The 14,798-nt window shown below is 35.9% G+C and overlaps 2 protein-coding genes across 3 annotated transcripts; one reads left to right on the forward strand and one right to left on the reverse strand.

Annotated features, from left to right (window-relative positions):
- Nucleotides 1–2,705: 2,705 nt before the first annotated feature.
- On the reverse strand, nucleotides 2,706–14,440 carry LOC126712234 (S-adenosyl-L-methionine-dependent tRNA 4-demethylwyosine synthase). Of its 2 annotated transcripts, XM_050411490.1 has the most exons (9): nucleotides 13,481–14,440; nucleotides 12,639–12,754; nucleotides 12,091–12,266; nucleotides 10,902–11,092; nucleotides 10,703–10,789; nucleotides 9,721–9,878; nucleotides 9,435–9,645; nucleotides 9,201–9,348; nucleotides 2,706–2,854 (listed from the first exon to the last, which is right to left on the reverse strand). In XM_050411490.1, the coding sequence occupies exons 1-8, from the start codon at nucleotides 14,318–14,320 to the stop codon at nucleotides 9,205–9,207; spliced, it is 1,923 nt and encodes a 640-aa protein (XP_050267447.1). In that variant the 5' UTR covers nucleotides 14,321–14,440; the 3' UTR covers nucleotides 2,706–2,854; nucleotides 9,201–9,204. The 2 variants fall into 2 exon arrangements, with proteins under 2 accessions (XP_050267447.1, XP_050267446.1); XM_050411489.1 differs by lacking the exon at nucleotides 2,706–2,854 and having other exon boundaries at nucleotides 8,892–9,348.
- LOC126712235 (uncharacterized) lies at nucleotides 2,713–3,331 on the forward strand. The gene has a single exon (XM_050411491.1). The coding sequence runs from the start codon at nucleotides 2,713–2,715 to the stop codon at nucleotides 3,124–3,126; it is 414 nt and encodes a 137-aa protein (XP_050267448.1). The 3' UTR covers nucleotides 3,127–3,331.
- Nucleotides 14,441–14,798: the final 358 nt, after the last annotated feature.

Raw genomic sequence — 14,798 nt, forward strand, 5'->3', positions numbered from 1 at the left:
CAACTTTAGACTGCTTTAAATCAATTTAAAATACCTCTGTGCGCACCAATAATATTTGAGATTAATGATCTCTCTCTCTCTCTCTCTCTCATATTAAGATAAGAGATACAAAATTCCAGACTACGAATGAATTAGGATAAACATTTTAGGGTCTTGGTGAACTAGTGTTAAGATAAGGGGCACATGTGTAAAGAATATTAAAAATTCAATTATCAGTAGTAATGTATATTTGTTTGAAAGAAAAAAAAAAAATACACAACTCAAATGTTCATTGTTTTGCAAACACAAATTAAGATGATTTTACGTAGTTTTCTTGATATTTGAGTTCAACTTGATGTTAAATTATTCAATCCTCCTAGACAGAGATGTCATCTTTGCCCAATGATCCTCCAAAGTCCAAATCAATAGTTAAGTACCATGTAACATGTAACTAACTAAGTGATGTTAAGATATTACAAATTTATTATGTAAAGCTTACAAACCGATGTGTCACTAATCATCAAAACTAAAACCAAAAACAAAACAAGCCAAATATATATATATATATATATATTTATTTATTTATTAAGTGGTGCACACCAATCAAATCCATTATCATGTTGTAAACTTTTTTATGCAATAAGACTTGTATTATCTTTAATATTTTTCTAACTAAAATGAACTTAGTGACAAAGTAGTTGTGTCATGTAAATTAAATATCTTCAACCCTAATCACCTTTAGACAGTAAATAATCAAGTGTAATGCTCTCAGCTATTGTTTATGAGGACCATCAAACAAAGATACTATAATTTTTCAGTAGTGAATAAATTTTCACTTGGAAAAAGTATAAAAAATATCTACTAATTAAGTATTAAGTAATACTTGGAATACATAAAAATGCACAACTTTATGCTCATGTGACAAGTTGTTTTTGTGGCACAAAGTTGTGAGTGGTGGAGGTGTGATGGTGGGCCATGTGGGGACAAACCTCCACTACTCACAACTTATCACGTGGCGAGTTATAATACAAAGTTGTGCACTTTTATGTGTCCCAAGCATTACTCTTAAGTATTATATAGATTTTAATTTGTATTATTAGGAGGCCTTAATGAAAGGAAATTTTTACTTAGTCTTGGAGCAGTGCTCCAAGCTTTCATAAATGAATGGACTACATAGTAGATTCCACGTGTGAGAATCCAAAGCACTACTTTGAAACTATGTAAACAAAAGCCAAATTTTTATGGCATTAAAGATTCTTGTATTTTCTACCCATTTTTTTTTCTTGTATTATATTATTGAAAAGAAAAAAAAAAAATTTGTGTGAGAAACAAATAAAAATCGTATTCTGGTTTATGATTCATCAAGTGTAGTATGTCTGATTATTATTATTTTTTTCTATCTTAAAATTTCATTATGTTATAAGAATTGAAAAAATTATAGCAATCAGTGACATTCTGTCATCACTCATTGTTTTGTTTTTTTGTTTTTTTTTTTTTTTTTTTTTGAGTAAACACTCATTAGTTTAGTTAAGTATAAAGAGGAACACACGGTATTTATTTATTAAACTCGGTTCTATTTTAATTCAACTCGTGAGAACAATGGACTAGGAACTAGGAAGCCAAACCAGATCAGTCTACCTCGTGGGTTTGGTTTGCTTATGGTCTTGGTCTTGCTTTTTTTTGATAACAATGTACTATGAACTAGGAAGTAGGAAGCCAAACCAGATCAGTCTACCTCGTGGTCTTGGTCTTGTTCATATGTACAGTTCTATTTTATTTTATGTTTTTGGTTCATATAGTTGTATTGTTTATTTATTTTAACTCCGTGGAACTTGAGCCACACAATACCAATCATGATGTTGAAGCAGCGAATATTCATAGTCATCAACGATCAGTAACCACAGACCAGATTGGCCGTACACCTCAAGACTAGCTCATCAAACCTCAGAGACTCGAAACCCCGGAAGATACACAACAAGTGGTCATACTGAGACACTGAGTCCGAGTCGTACAGTGCACTTTTTTTTTTTTTTGGTAAACAGACAGTGCACTAACCTTAGCTACGTAAACTAAACTCCGCATGCCCTTTTCAATCAAAGGAACAACCTTTGCTTCCAAGTTCCAACCCTTATAACCCTAACCATGGTTAGCTAACCCTTCCCCTTATTTTTTTTTTTCCTCTCTTCGCTGCCTTACAACCACACTTCCTTCCTAGTCTTTTTAGCTCTGCAAGGAAAGAATATACGATACATAGGGATGGGTTGGATAAACAGTCATCAAGAGAGAAAAGGGAAAGATGAATTAAGTGGCTTTTCAGCCTTTAAAGTTTAACGAATTTCTTATTCTATTCATTGGGCTTTGGACGAGAGAGAGAAAGAGAGGGAGAAAGGGATGGTTTCTATGGGGTTTTCAAAATCTAGGTGTTGGTCAAACATATTAGTACAGCTGCTTTAGGATCTTTTTATAGAGAGAGAGAGAGAGAGAGAGAGAGTTGTGAACTTGGGATTAAAAAAAAAATACTGGGTCTCTTTTTGGAATGATTTTTGGAAACCAATACTAGAGGCAAAAAAGGATTTGAACATCAAAGTTAATGAAAGATTTTGATTTTAGGTGTGGTCTCTTGTTTGTGTTATAGGGATATTTGGGTACACATACTAATATAGCAATAAGATTATTTGTTTGTACTTTTGTTGATTGAGATATATATCTATAGGTTTAGATTGAGAAAGATCGATGGGCAAGAAGAAGCCTCAAAAAACGAAGGAACTTTCAGTAGCAATAGCAGAAGCTTCAATAACAGGAGATGAAGGCCAGCAACAGCCACAGTCTCAGACTCCCAGAAAGAGAGGTAGGCCTCGCAAGATCATTGAGAAACCTGAAAGCCAAGATAAAAAAGAAGAAGAAGAATCAGAATCAGTAGCTAAAGAAGCTGAAGACACTACTAATGAGAGTCAATCGAAGAGAGTTAAAACGGGTGAGGAAGAAGAAGAAGAACAGCCAAAAGGTGAGGGTTCTTCTGCCTCTATGGGACTGGGAGCTTCAAAGAAAGAAGAGGATCAGACAGAGAAGAGGGAGGTATTTCCAAAAGAGCCTCCGGCTCCAAGAAGCAGAGCTAGGCGAAAGAGTAAACCCAGAAAGAGCAGCTAGCTGAAGCTTAAATTAGTGGTAATATTAATTTAAGCCCCGCTCTTTTATTTTTCTTTATTATTACGTCTAGCAAATCAAGGAATAGATTTTTCCTTCCTTTTTGTTCCCTTCATGCTGTGTAGCTTCCTGATTCACTATTTGCTTCTCTCTTTTAATTCACAAAGATAGAAATTAAAGGGCATAGCTTTCGTATTGATTGCTTCAAGTAATTGTGCTTATCATTCTGTATTTGAATATTTTCTTAGTTTTTCTTTTATGGGTCCCAAAAAAGAATTCATTTTTTCTATATAAAAGGGTTAGATTGTTATCATCATCTTCTTTACAATTTCTTTTGTAAAAAATGGTAAATACAGTTATTTTATTTAGCGTACATGGAAGCTTTGAGACTTGAAAGTAGGTCCATTTCTTTAGGTAGATTTTTTTCCAGGGTTTTTAATGATATATAGAATAAGCTTTTCTGTTCTCACTAAATAAAGTCATAGTAGAAGAAGAAAAGTAGTTCAACGAAAACAAAAGAAGATACAATGAATGAGTGAGTTGTGGGGGAAGCAAGAAAGAAATAGTTGGGGGAGATTTTGCAATATGAAAGGGAAGGTGGGGGAAGCAGCTAATGTAGTGTGTTGTGTAGCTAAGATTGGTAAACAGAAATCGAATTTACGAATTCAGAGAGTTGGTACCAGTGGCAGTGCCAGCTTTGTGCGATTACGAAGAGACACAAACTAACATTTGATGCCCAACTCAATGCCTATAGCACGTGACAGTCACGTTCCAATAATGAAATAATATTTATATGTTGAGTCCAACTCTCTTTTGCGTAGCTCGCTGCCCCGGTGAACCAATGGATGACTGATAGTTGACAGGGCTTGACGCTTTTGAACGTGGCACCCACGGCATTGAAGGGCGCGTCAGTGACACACACAGGAGATGAGCCCAAGTTTCATAAACCAATGGGGCAATGGGTCTTATATAATAAATGAATTGGCAGAGTCAAAAAAGTAGAAAAAAGTAGCAGAGCTGTGTGATGTTGCAGAAGGGCAGTGAGTGAGTAGAGAGAGACGTCCTGGATATGTCTTATGGATTACGGGATTAGTATGAATGGACTCGGGACGTTCGGGTACACTAACTTTATTGCACACTTCTCTAAATTTTATGCTGACCGAAATCATTATTATTATTTTATTTAATAACTTCTAGATCATGACAAAATAAATAGAGGATTTGAGCAAAAAGTTTAGAGATATACCGCCGTTTGTTATGGTAATTTATACCACAGTATTTTCACACATTTTTTATCAAATTATATTTTTTAAAAATACAGACAATGTTATTAGAAATCACTTCCAAAATGGGCCCAAATTCTTCCATGCTATTTACAACGACTACTAATATACATGCTAAAGCATTTACATTGTTGGAGCCATAATTTTAGTTATTTGGCTTTATTGAAAGTTATTTTATCTAATTTACCTTCCCACTTTACAAAACATCAAATATCAGTGGTTTTATTTTAGCTTTCAACACAATAAAATAACATAAACACCACAACAAAAAACAAACACCACAATCACCTCCACCAACAACCAACTCCACCAACGACCACAACCACCACTCTACTCTGGCAACCACAACACAATGTAGAAAAAAAAAAAAAAACAAAAAAAACAAATAAACGAAACCATAACCACAATCACAACCCCATCACCACCAGCCACCACAACCACCAGCTATGACAACCAACCATCACAACCACAACCCACTGCCACAACTACAACCATAACCATAAACCACGAAACTCAGCCAAAATCCACAAAACCTACTGCCAAAGCCAAAATCATCCACTACCACCACAACCAAAATCCATAATCCCACTGCTAAAATCATCCATAACCACCACCATAGCCAAAATCAACCACCACCACAGCCACCAAACCCATATGAAAACACAAAAAATACCCAATCATAGTGAAGAGAGGAGAGATGGGCGGCAGCGGTAACTTGAGGCTTGGGGCTTGGGTTGGAGCAGGCAAGCTGGGTCTGTGGCGGCTGGGCGAGGCGAGATTGGCAAATGGAGGAAGAGATCGGAAAACGAAGGAAGATAAGCGATCGATGATGTATGTTTGTGGTGGCTGGGCTAGGTGAGATTGACGATCGATGATGGGCAAGTTGGGTCGTTGAGTGAAGAGTGGAGAAAAAATGGAGAGAGAAAGCATGGGATGAACTAAAAAGTAAAAGAAAAAAAAAATAAGTGAAAAGGAAATTAATAAAATATTTAAACTAGTGTGAACACTAGTTTTTTTTACCTTGAGCTAAAGTGCATAGCCAAAAGTAGTTGTGTATAGCCAAAAGTAGTTGTGGAGCCAAATTATTTGACTTTGGCTCCACCAATGTAGCCATATTTTTTGTATTTGGTGGTAGCACCACCAATATTAATGCTCTTAAACTGGTACACATGTCAAAGTGGCGATTAGATTGTGATTTTTTTTGTATAAATGACATAATTCAATTATACTAACAAAGGCTGGTTAATCATCTATTTTTTAAAAAAAAATTTATAGAAATTTGAAAAAACTGTTAAAAAAGTTTTTTTTTTCCATAAATTGTTTTCTTAAATGGTTTCTTAATATGCCCTTATGGTATTGGAGAGTTATTTTTAGAAATATTTTATTAGGAGAGTGATAAAACAATAAATTTTGTTGATAATTTTTTATATTTCTCATGAAAATTTTCTTGATATATGCCCGGGCATGCATTAGTAAAACTCTATTAACAAATATGCAATTATGTTGTGACAAAATGTTTGTGAACTTGTATTTGATTACTAAAAGGAAAAGAAACGCTTCATCCAAAAACAATAAAAAAAGAAAAAAGAAAAAGAAACACTAGGAGCTGTCAGGCCCAGGCTTTGACCTCGCTTGCTTCCGGTAGGACCCTAGCGTATCCCCCATTCCCTAGTGGGGGGTTTCGCTTTCAAACTGAAACGACTGGGTACTGTTTGATTGAAGTATATTAAAACCGAAAAGAAAACCAAACCAAACCAAACCACACCGAGTATGGATTGAAGATACATGTAGGTGTCCGTTTGTTTTAAGCGACTATTTCTATTGATTCTCAAAGGAATTAAAAAGAGACTTTTTCTATTTGGGCGACATGCAGAAAGACTCGTGCGGATTGGGTCAATATTAGCGTTATTGATCTATTGGGTTTGACAAATGGTAAAATTGCTCGAATTAATTTTTAAACAGACTGTTTGATTAGAAGTACACATTGATGCTCATATAAATGTCCAACCAAAATACCTAATACATTTTTTTTTTTTATTAATATAGAAGCAAATACCTAATACATTAATAGAAGTTGTAGAAAGGTAGAGGTAAATGATAATTTGGCCTATTAGCACTTTTGCTAGTTGTGGGGTGAGATCCGAGAGTTGAACGCCCTTAATAGCAAATAAATTATCCAACAAACACTATTGTTTCTCGATTCCATTTAAATATATACTTTCGTTAATTACCTACCTCCCCTTTTTCAATCTCTCTCCCAAAGCCGACCCAACTCTTCTCTTTTTTGCCTTCACGGCGGCAATTTTGTCGTAAATGCTGCAGCGGCAATGGATGGGATCATGTGGTTGTATTGTTTGGCTGCAAGATTTAGCAATGGGTTCCTTTCCATTCAACTCCCCAACAAGATTACATTCCATTCTAGTCATTTTCTTTCAAATATAAGAGAAATATTTAATTCCTTGACATTCTTTTATATTCCATTCCATTTCCTTTATAAACTCTCAAACATAATGCTAGGATATATTCATTTCCTTTATAAACTCTCAAACATAATGCTAGGATATATTTGTTAGGGAGGGAGACTGGGAGAGGAGGAAAGGGGGGAGGGGAGGAGAGGAATGGAGAATACAATACGATAGAGAGAAAGGTGCCCAAATATAGTATACTCCGACCAACTTTCCCACTACTTTCACCATCTCCCTCCATCCAAAACTAGGCTTAGGCCCTCACATTCTCGGTTGCAAATTTCCCTCAATAAATCCCATGGACCGACCACGCTTTCTCTCATGCAAATCCAGAGAATTTCTTCTATTTTAGGGTAAAGCAAATAATAATACTTATAATAATAATTGAAAATACCCAGCTAGAAAAGAACAACAAAATGAGAAAACAGCTGTCCTATTCCTCAATAATGCTCCTGAGATCATGTCAGTCCAACAGCGGTTACCACTCGCCGCATCTTCTAGCTCAGTTAAAAGTGAATGAAATTTGGCTAGGTTCGTTTATTAATTTTCCAGTTTTCACTGGTCCCCACCGCAGATGAAAGATCCCATGTCAGGGCAGAATGTTTTTCACTCCCTTGTTTACAATGTGACATGATTTTTCTTAACTAAATTAATAAGATATGAACCATATAAACATTTGACTCTTAACCATTTTGTGAGAATTAACCATCTGATTACAACTGAAGGCATGACAATTCGTCCACAATTGAATAAATGTTCTTTTTCAAAAGAAATAATACAATGATAGCTCACAAACGAGAAAAATGGTTGGGAACTGGATAATGCATATACCTCAAATCACATAATAATATCCCATTAATTCCTGAGAAAGAAAGTTGGAAAATGGATTGGATGGGATGAATATGGCGCGAATTGAATTTTCTTCACCCAACTTCCATGGCAATAGGTTTAGTACAAGAAGCCACTTAAAATTCAAATATTAGGCCGTTTCTAAATATAGGACCTTTCGCAGGTCAAGAAGTAGACAGGGATATGCAGTGGCTTAAAGTATCATTATGCTGCATAGAACACTATTATCATCATGACACTCAGAAAATTAACAGAAATGCTGACTAGTCAGACAACTGGAGTTCAAGAAAGGTAATGCATACTTGGTCCATGATGAGCCCGTATCCTAAAAGTTGGATAATGAAATGGATGAGCCTTAAGGTTTCAAATCTGTCTTGACTTAACAAAATCAGGAGTGAACTTATCCAAATGCTTATGTACACTGCAACTAACAGAGTTGCTGACTAATCTGGACAACTAGAGTTCAAGAAAGGCAAAGTATACTAGGTCTGTGATGAACCCATTTCCTCAAAGTTGGATGGTGAGCCTTAAGGTTTCAAATCTTTCTTGATTTTTTCAAAATAGTGAACAAATTACCCAAATGCTTATGCACAAAAGTTAAGTGAGGTAAAACACTACTCATTTCTACTGCACTATAACAGAGTTGCAAGACTCAGATAATAGCAGTTAATATCTGGTTCTGCGTTCTATTCTCAAAGAAGCGGACAGCTGGAATTTGTCATCGGATGATAAACAGTAAAGCTACCCCAAGATATAGAAAGCTGGTTAAAAGGGTGATGCGCAAGCAAAAGGGGCCTAAGTTCTTGATTTTGGTCATACTCAGCCTATACCGTAAAAATTATGCAATTTGTCAACTACTGTCAACAATTTCTGCATGAAAATAATTGATGGAACAAATATACATCAGACGTAATGTCCATTTGGAAAAGATTATTTTTGCCAACTTATTTTACTATTCAGCTTATTTTTGGTACAATTCATGAGTCTCACTGTACTATTTCAACTAATTTTTACCTTTATTTACAGTATTTTTAACAAAAAGTTTCAGTTTCAGTAAAATAAGTGGATCCCAAACGGACTCGTAATTTACTCACAAATAAGCAGTTTTCTTAGACCAAAACTAGCAAGCCAAAATCTTTGACACTCGTATAATCACTTGTTACATCAGATAAAACCACTAATAATGTTTTCATTGAATTTCTATGAATTGAATTTTGATACAAGTGGAGCAATGATTAACCTCTCTAACCAAACAATTACAAAGTATAACCTTGACAAAACACTAGGTACTACAAAGTAACATTTTAAAAACATATTATTAAAAAATAAACAAAAATGTAAAAGACAAGGGCAACATGCTATCACATCAACCTGGACTTTTGGGCTCTCATCAATTGCCAGTTAGCCAGAGTGCAGTAAAATATAACCTATAATTAATATAAAATTTTTCCTGTCAACTCAACTAATTCAAGTGTCTAACCTGGTCAGTCAGTGCTGGATTTGTGACGTCGCTCCTTCTTATACCGAGACTGACCCGGATCAAATCCACCTTCTTCTGCTCCATAGACAGCCCATGATGGTGTGGCAGCCATGTAATCCACGCTGCTAAACGGTTTTCTAGAAGCCACCTGCATTTCCAATGATAGTAAAATCAGTAACTAAAAAACCTATCAATCTAAATTAAACCAGAAACAAAAATGGTGCTGTTTCTAACCAAGTTGTGGAACTTTTCATAATCTATCCATGTGAACCACTTGCCATTGACCTTAAACTTATCAGTTTTTGCCAGTAGTACACAACAGGAGTGCACATGTTCACATGCAACCTCGTACTCTCCTTGGCTTCTTAGAGCTAAGGCCTCAGAAAAAGCTTTCACATCAGAATGCCAGGGTACATTTTCCATTGTCAATTTTGATGTAGCAGACCTGAAAAGTTATCAAAATTATCATGCAGTTCAAGAGACCAACAGGGACAGGGGGAAGAGTATTGGGGCAACTCACGTTCCACAATATGTAACACCTTTGATTTCAACAAAATCAGGTTTTCCAACGCTAAAGAGCTTAGAATAAGCATCAATGTCTTCTGTATTCCAGCCTTTCACCAGAGTCAAGCGGTAGACAGTTCGCTGTTGTTTCTCCCTGAGAGCTTTTAAGGAGTCCTGCCAAATATTTCCACAGGCATTAAAATGATAGTTCCAGTCAGTTAAGTTATACCAAGTTAAAAGATCAAGAAAAGGAAAACAGAGTGGCAGTGAGACATATTGTGTTACTTCATAACATGCATAGAAATTTGGGACCAATTATCAGATGGTTCACGGGTCCCAGAGATTGACATCTTTAAATAACAGCCATATGATAGCCAGTCATTTGAAAAAAAAAAAAACTTAATTATGATATGCAGTATTTTGAACCAACTGCTGTGCTGCTATCTAATTTATAACTGACATCTACATCAGCACAGACAAAAGCAGTGAAGAAGTAAAGACAGAAACTGTGCCGCCCACCCCCCCTTTTCAACCTTCCAATTAGCCACAATTTGATTGTTGCTGTTCATTTGATACAGAGAAGGCATCTAGACCTCTTTGGCTTTATACCAAGGATGGTGTACCATCATGTTTACATAGGATCTTTTGTCACTAATGGTTCATCAGTAGGATTTGTAAGTGGATTTCCATCAACTTTATTATTTTTCAACCAAACCATGAAAAAAAAAAAAGCAAAGGACCAATTGGAGCCAACCTCTCAAATAATTGAAGAAAAGAAACAAAGTTTTTTCTTCTGTATGATAAGAAGTAGAGCAAATAATGAATTCAGTAGGAGATTTTTATTTATTTGGATTTATACTCTCTTAAGAGTTGATCTCTACAGTGCATAGAGGTTAATCAATAATCTAAACAGTTTGCAAACAGTCAGACTACGATGACAGTAGAGGTTTGAGTGCCGAATAGTTTTAGCTCCTAAATACTGAAAGAAGTTTACATACAATGAAGCGCTCCCAAAAATCCCCAAAGAGTGGCCTATCAATTGCCTTCAAGCTATCCTTTGTCGCAGCATCTACACTTACATATAACTGCAAAAGTAAAAAAAATATATATATCAATTGGGTTTGCGATTTATTAGACCTGCAAGGATCTTCTGATGCAAGATTCTTTTTGACAAAGAATTTACTGGGACATGCAAACCTGGGTGACAGGCCTCAGCATTTCAATTTTTTCAGGAAACTGTGCATTTGTTACTAGGAAAGTAGAAATTTGCCGCCGGTGCAGCTCATCCACAAGTGTATTGATCTCTGGGTACATAATTGGTTCACCAACAAGTGATAAGGCACAATGCCTAGGTGAGAGACCTTCCATTAACCGCTCCAATGTAACGCCTGCATGAAAAGATTCTTGGGTCAAGGGTAGACAAGAATTTTTTTTCTTTTTTTAAATATCAATAAATATACCAACACAGACATGCATAAAAGCTGAAAAGGGGTTTGCACAAAATGAAAAAGAAGCATAAGCCATGTGTGATGCAGGACAGTAGAAGGGAAAAAGAGATAAAAGGGGCAAAGAAGATAAACAGAATGAATCCTAAGCTTCACCACCTAGAATTTGTCTGTAAACCTTACGCATCACAACCTAAGGGGGCATTTGGTTTGCCGTGATGTTACATTATGCCGTAATATTACGTTATTGCAATCTTACATTAATGTAGTCTCAACACAATAATACAACATTACATTGTTTAGGAAGGTGGTGGGGGATTAAGATGATGTGATATATTTTGTAATTTTAAATTATGGTAATTAGAAAAAAAATAAAATAAACCAAAATTCTTAATGTCACATCATTGTAATGTGTATCACATCAAAGGCACATCACAACGAACCAAACGACCCCAAAGGGTGTTTGACATCACCATCAAACAAAGAGAAGCACATTCTCCAATAATAAAATTCTTATTCCAATTGTAATGTCCTTCATGATCACAAGAGCATTAGTTTAATAAGGTTTCAAGGATTACATCCATATGGAAATATCTAATTGAATCCCATAAAACCCTCAACATTAAAAACCAAATTCAAAAACAAAAATAATTTCACATTCAAAAATAAAATCTGAAATAATGTTGGCGCTCCTTGTATCAATGTGTTAAATGAATTGAAGTCACCATTTTTCAGCCAAAGCAATCACCATAAATCTTTGACAATACCAGGGCCAGATCAGGCAATTTCATATTAAGGTCTACCATACTTTTCAATACCAGGGCTCAACCTGCAAAGAAAAAAGGACTGCTACCCAGAACTTCTTTCATTTGCTTAAACTATTGCATGCAGGTTTATTATTTTAAAGGATTATCCAACCAGTACAGAAATAAATAAGTTACCAGGAACTCCTTTCATTTGCTTAATCATGTTTGTATGCAGGTCTATGGCAGAATTCACAATCTCTAAGGGATCATCCATCTTCCACTGCCAACTCTTTCCAACAGGATTTGTATGATGTCTCCAACAGAAAACACATTTATTGGCACATGCCAAACTAGGGGTTGCCTCCATGCACCTGTGTCATACCATAGTTTGACAAATTTAAACTGCTAGCTGAGGCAACATGATATTTATAGTTTTATTAAACGTGAATAAATTCAACAAAAAAGCATGTAGACTCAGCAACCACCAAAAAAAAAAAGAGACAGAGAGAAGAAAGAATGGGCTGTGTAGAAACAGAGAACTCATCTTTACAAGCATAGAAAACTACAGAATCTCAGTTATGAGATAGAAGTTCTCATTAGTTTTCATTCAAATTTAATTATCTGACAAATGTTTCCTTAAAATTGGCCATATTGTTGGACAATCAAATAAAAATGGAGTCATGATCATGAAAACTTAATATGATGGCAAAAAATTCATAACAAGTTAATAAAGAACCAATTACCTATGACTCTCAATTCCATAAAATGAGTGCTTGTAGCAACCTCCTCGGCCTCTAAGCTGAGACTTAGTCCATCTACAAATTTTCACACCACTATGTGAACCAATGATTTTATATCCCTGCAAATGTTATGTCATTTTAACAGAGCCAATAAAATAAAAAATAAATAAAAAATATGTAGAAAATAATTAAAAGAGTGCAGCTCATAAAGTGCTAGACTGGAAGATGTGAGGGTAGAAAATTTATTCTAATGATCAAAAGGGGGAGATTGGAAATATATTATTTTCCAATTTATTAAGACCTACATTGCACCACTATCTTCAGAGCCATACAGAGTAAAAAAGAAAAGAAATTCTGAACTATCAATGTATAAGAGAAAGACAAAATTTAACACGTACTACCTGTGTAACTTCTAATTGCAGCCTTTGCAGGTACTTCAATACAAGTAACAGATAATGTTTATTGATATAAGAAGAAACTCAAGCATACAGGGTGCACATGGGAGACCCCTCTAAAGAATTGCAACTTATGGTCAATGTAATCTAAAAAATCAACAGTGGAAGGAAGAGAAACCCATTCAGTGGTGAGAGACCATTCATACATTGACCGAAGTACAAATAAGTTATAACCTCCTTATGCTTCGATTCATAAGCTAACCCACTGAGCTAGTTTTAATATGTGTTTGATATGTTTAAGAATTCTATAATAAGTACTAATTTAAAAATCTCTAGTAGCTCTAACTCTAAGTCTTGAATTAACCCCATTCAATGAGGACCGCAATTCAAAACTCAACGGTAATTCAAATCGACACATTTTTAAAAATAGCTACAATAAGATAGGCATACCTGCTTCTCTAAGCTTGCTCTAATCGCCGGAGTCACCATATCTTTTTTCCCATTCAACTTTCCATTAGTTTCAGCCACTGTCACCGTTTTCTTCCTCAACGGCGCTTTCCCTGCAATATCCTCAACATCAACAATATCCGAACCCTCGTCACCGCCTTCTTCTTCACTATCCTCATCTTCACCATCGCTCTCAGAAACCAAAACTTCTCCACCACCATTTTCGACCACGCCACCACGTTTCAAAAACACAACCACCTTAACACTCCAAGCATCAAACACTTCATCTACATCACCGCTATCCACATCTCCTTCCCAAACAGGCAAAACCTCCCTAGCACCCATCGCTCTCATCTGCTTCGAAAAGTCCCTCGCAACCGAGTTGAATGTGGCTCCGTAAGCTCCACTCCCGACGCCGAAAACCGCGAAATTACAATTCGAGAGCAACAGAGACCCAACCCTAAAGTCATCGGCGCTCTCCGCAAGCCAGTTCGCGAAGAACTTCGCACTCGCTGGAGCTTTACCATCTTCCCAAGTCGAAGCTACGATCAAAACTAGGGTTTCTTTCGGAAGATCTTCGGGCTCGTAATCTTTGGGATCGACGAGGTCGAATGCGAGATCGTTTATCGCTAAGAGATCGAATAAACGTTGAGCTAGGGCTTTGGAGGTACCTGTTTGAGAAACGAAGAAGAGCTTCGGTTTCGAAACGGAACGATTAGGGTTAGGGTTTTGTAGAGAGAGTTTGAGTTTTCTTAAGCGGCGAGATTCGTAGAAGCAATAGAATGTTGAGGCGGAGAGGAGAGCTAAGAGAGTGAGTCGAGCTGAGACAGAGGAAAGGGACATAGTTGGGTATGGTTTTATTGATTTGGTTTTTTGTGTGTTTTTAGAGAGATTTGAAAAGTTTTAGGGACATGGCGGGGTTTATGCTGTAAACGAATGAGAGTTTTGAGAGTGAAGAAGAAGAAGAAGAAGAAGAAGAAGAAGATGGGGCTTTGGTACGCGAAGATGGTGGGCCGTATCTCAATTCAACTGGGAGTATGGGCTTTATGGGCTTTAAGTTAAGGCCCTTGGTTTTAAGGTCAAGGGATATTTTACATTTTTAGTAGCACACAATGTGAAAACATAACCTTTTTCTTTATTAATTTTTTATTTTATTTATAGATATGTGATAAAATCTCAACCTATGTTGTTAGTTCTATAATAGCTATGACTAATTTTAAATATGTGTCGTGTTGATGATGTAGATATAACTCATATAAGACTGATTTTAAATATGTGTCGTATCAGTGTCACATTCAATGCATTGGAGCACTGGATACAA

The sequence above is a fragment of the Quercus robur genome, chromosome 2 (assembly GCF_932294415.1).
Source record: "Quercus robur chromosome 2, dhQueRobu3.1, whole genome shotgun sequence".
Lineage (NCBI taxonomy): Eukaryota > Viridiplantae > Streptophyta > Magnoliopsida > Fagales > Fagaceae > Quercus > Quercus robur.

What these genes read in the sequence shown, in the direction of transcription:
- LOC126712235 (XM_050411491.1), top strand. Translation starts at nt 2,713, where the DNA reads ATGGGCAAGAAGAAGCCTCAAAAAACGAAGGAACTTTCAGTAGCAATA.
- LOC126712234 (XM_050411490.1), bottom strand. Translation starts at nt 14,320, where the DNA reads ATGTCCCTTTCCTCTGTCTCAGCTCGACTCACTCTCTTAGCTCTCCTC. An exon ending in TGCTGAGGCCTGTCACCCAG is followed by an intron (nt 10,790 to 10,901) that starts GTTTGCATGTCC and finishes TTACTTTTGCAG; the next exon opens with TTATATGTAAGTGTAGATGC. An exon ending in GGTGTTACATATTGTGGAAC is followed by an intron (nt 9,646 to 9,720) that starts GTGAGTTGCCCC and finishes ATAACTTTTCAG; the next exon opens with GTCTGCTACATCAAAATTGA.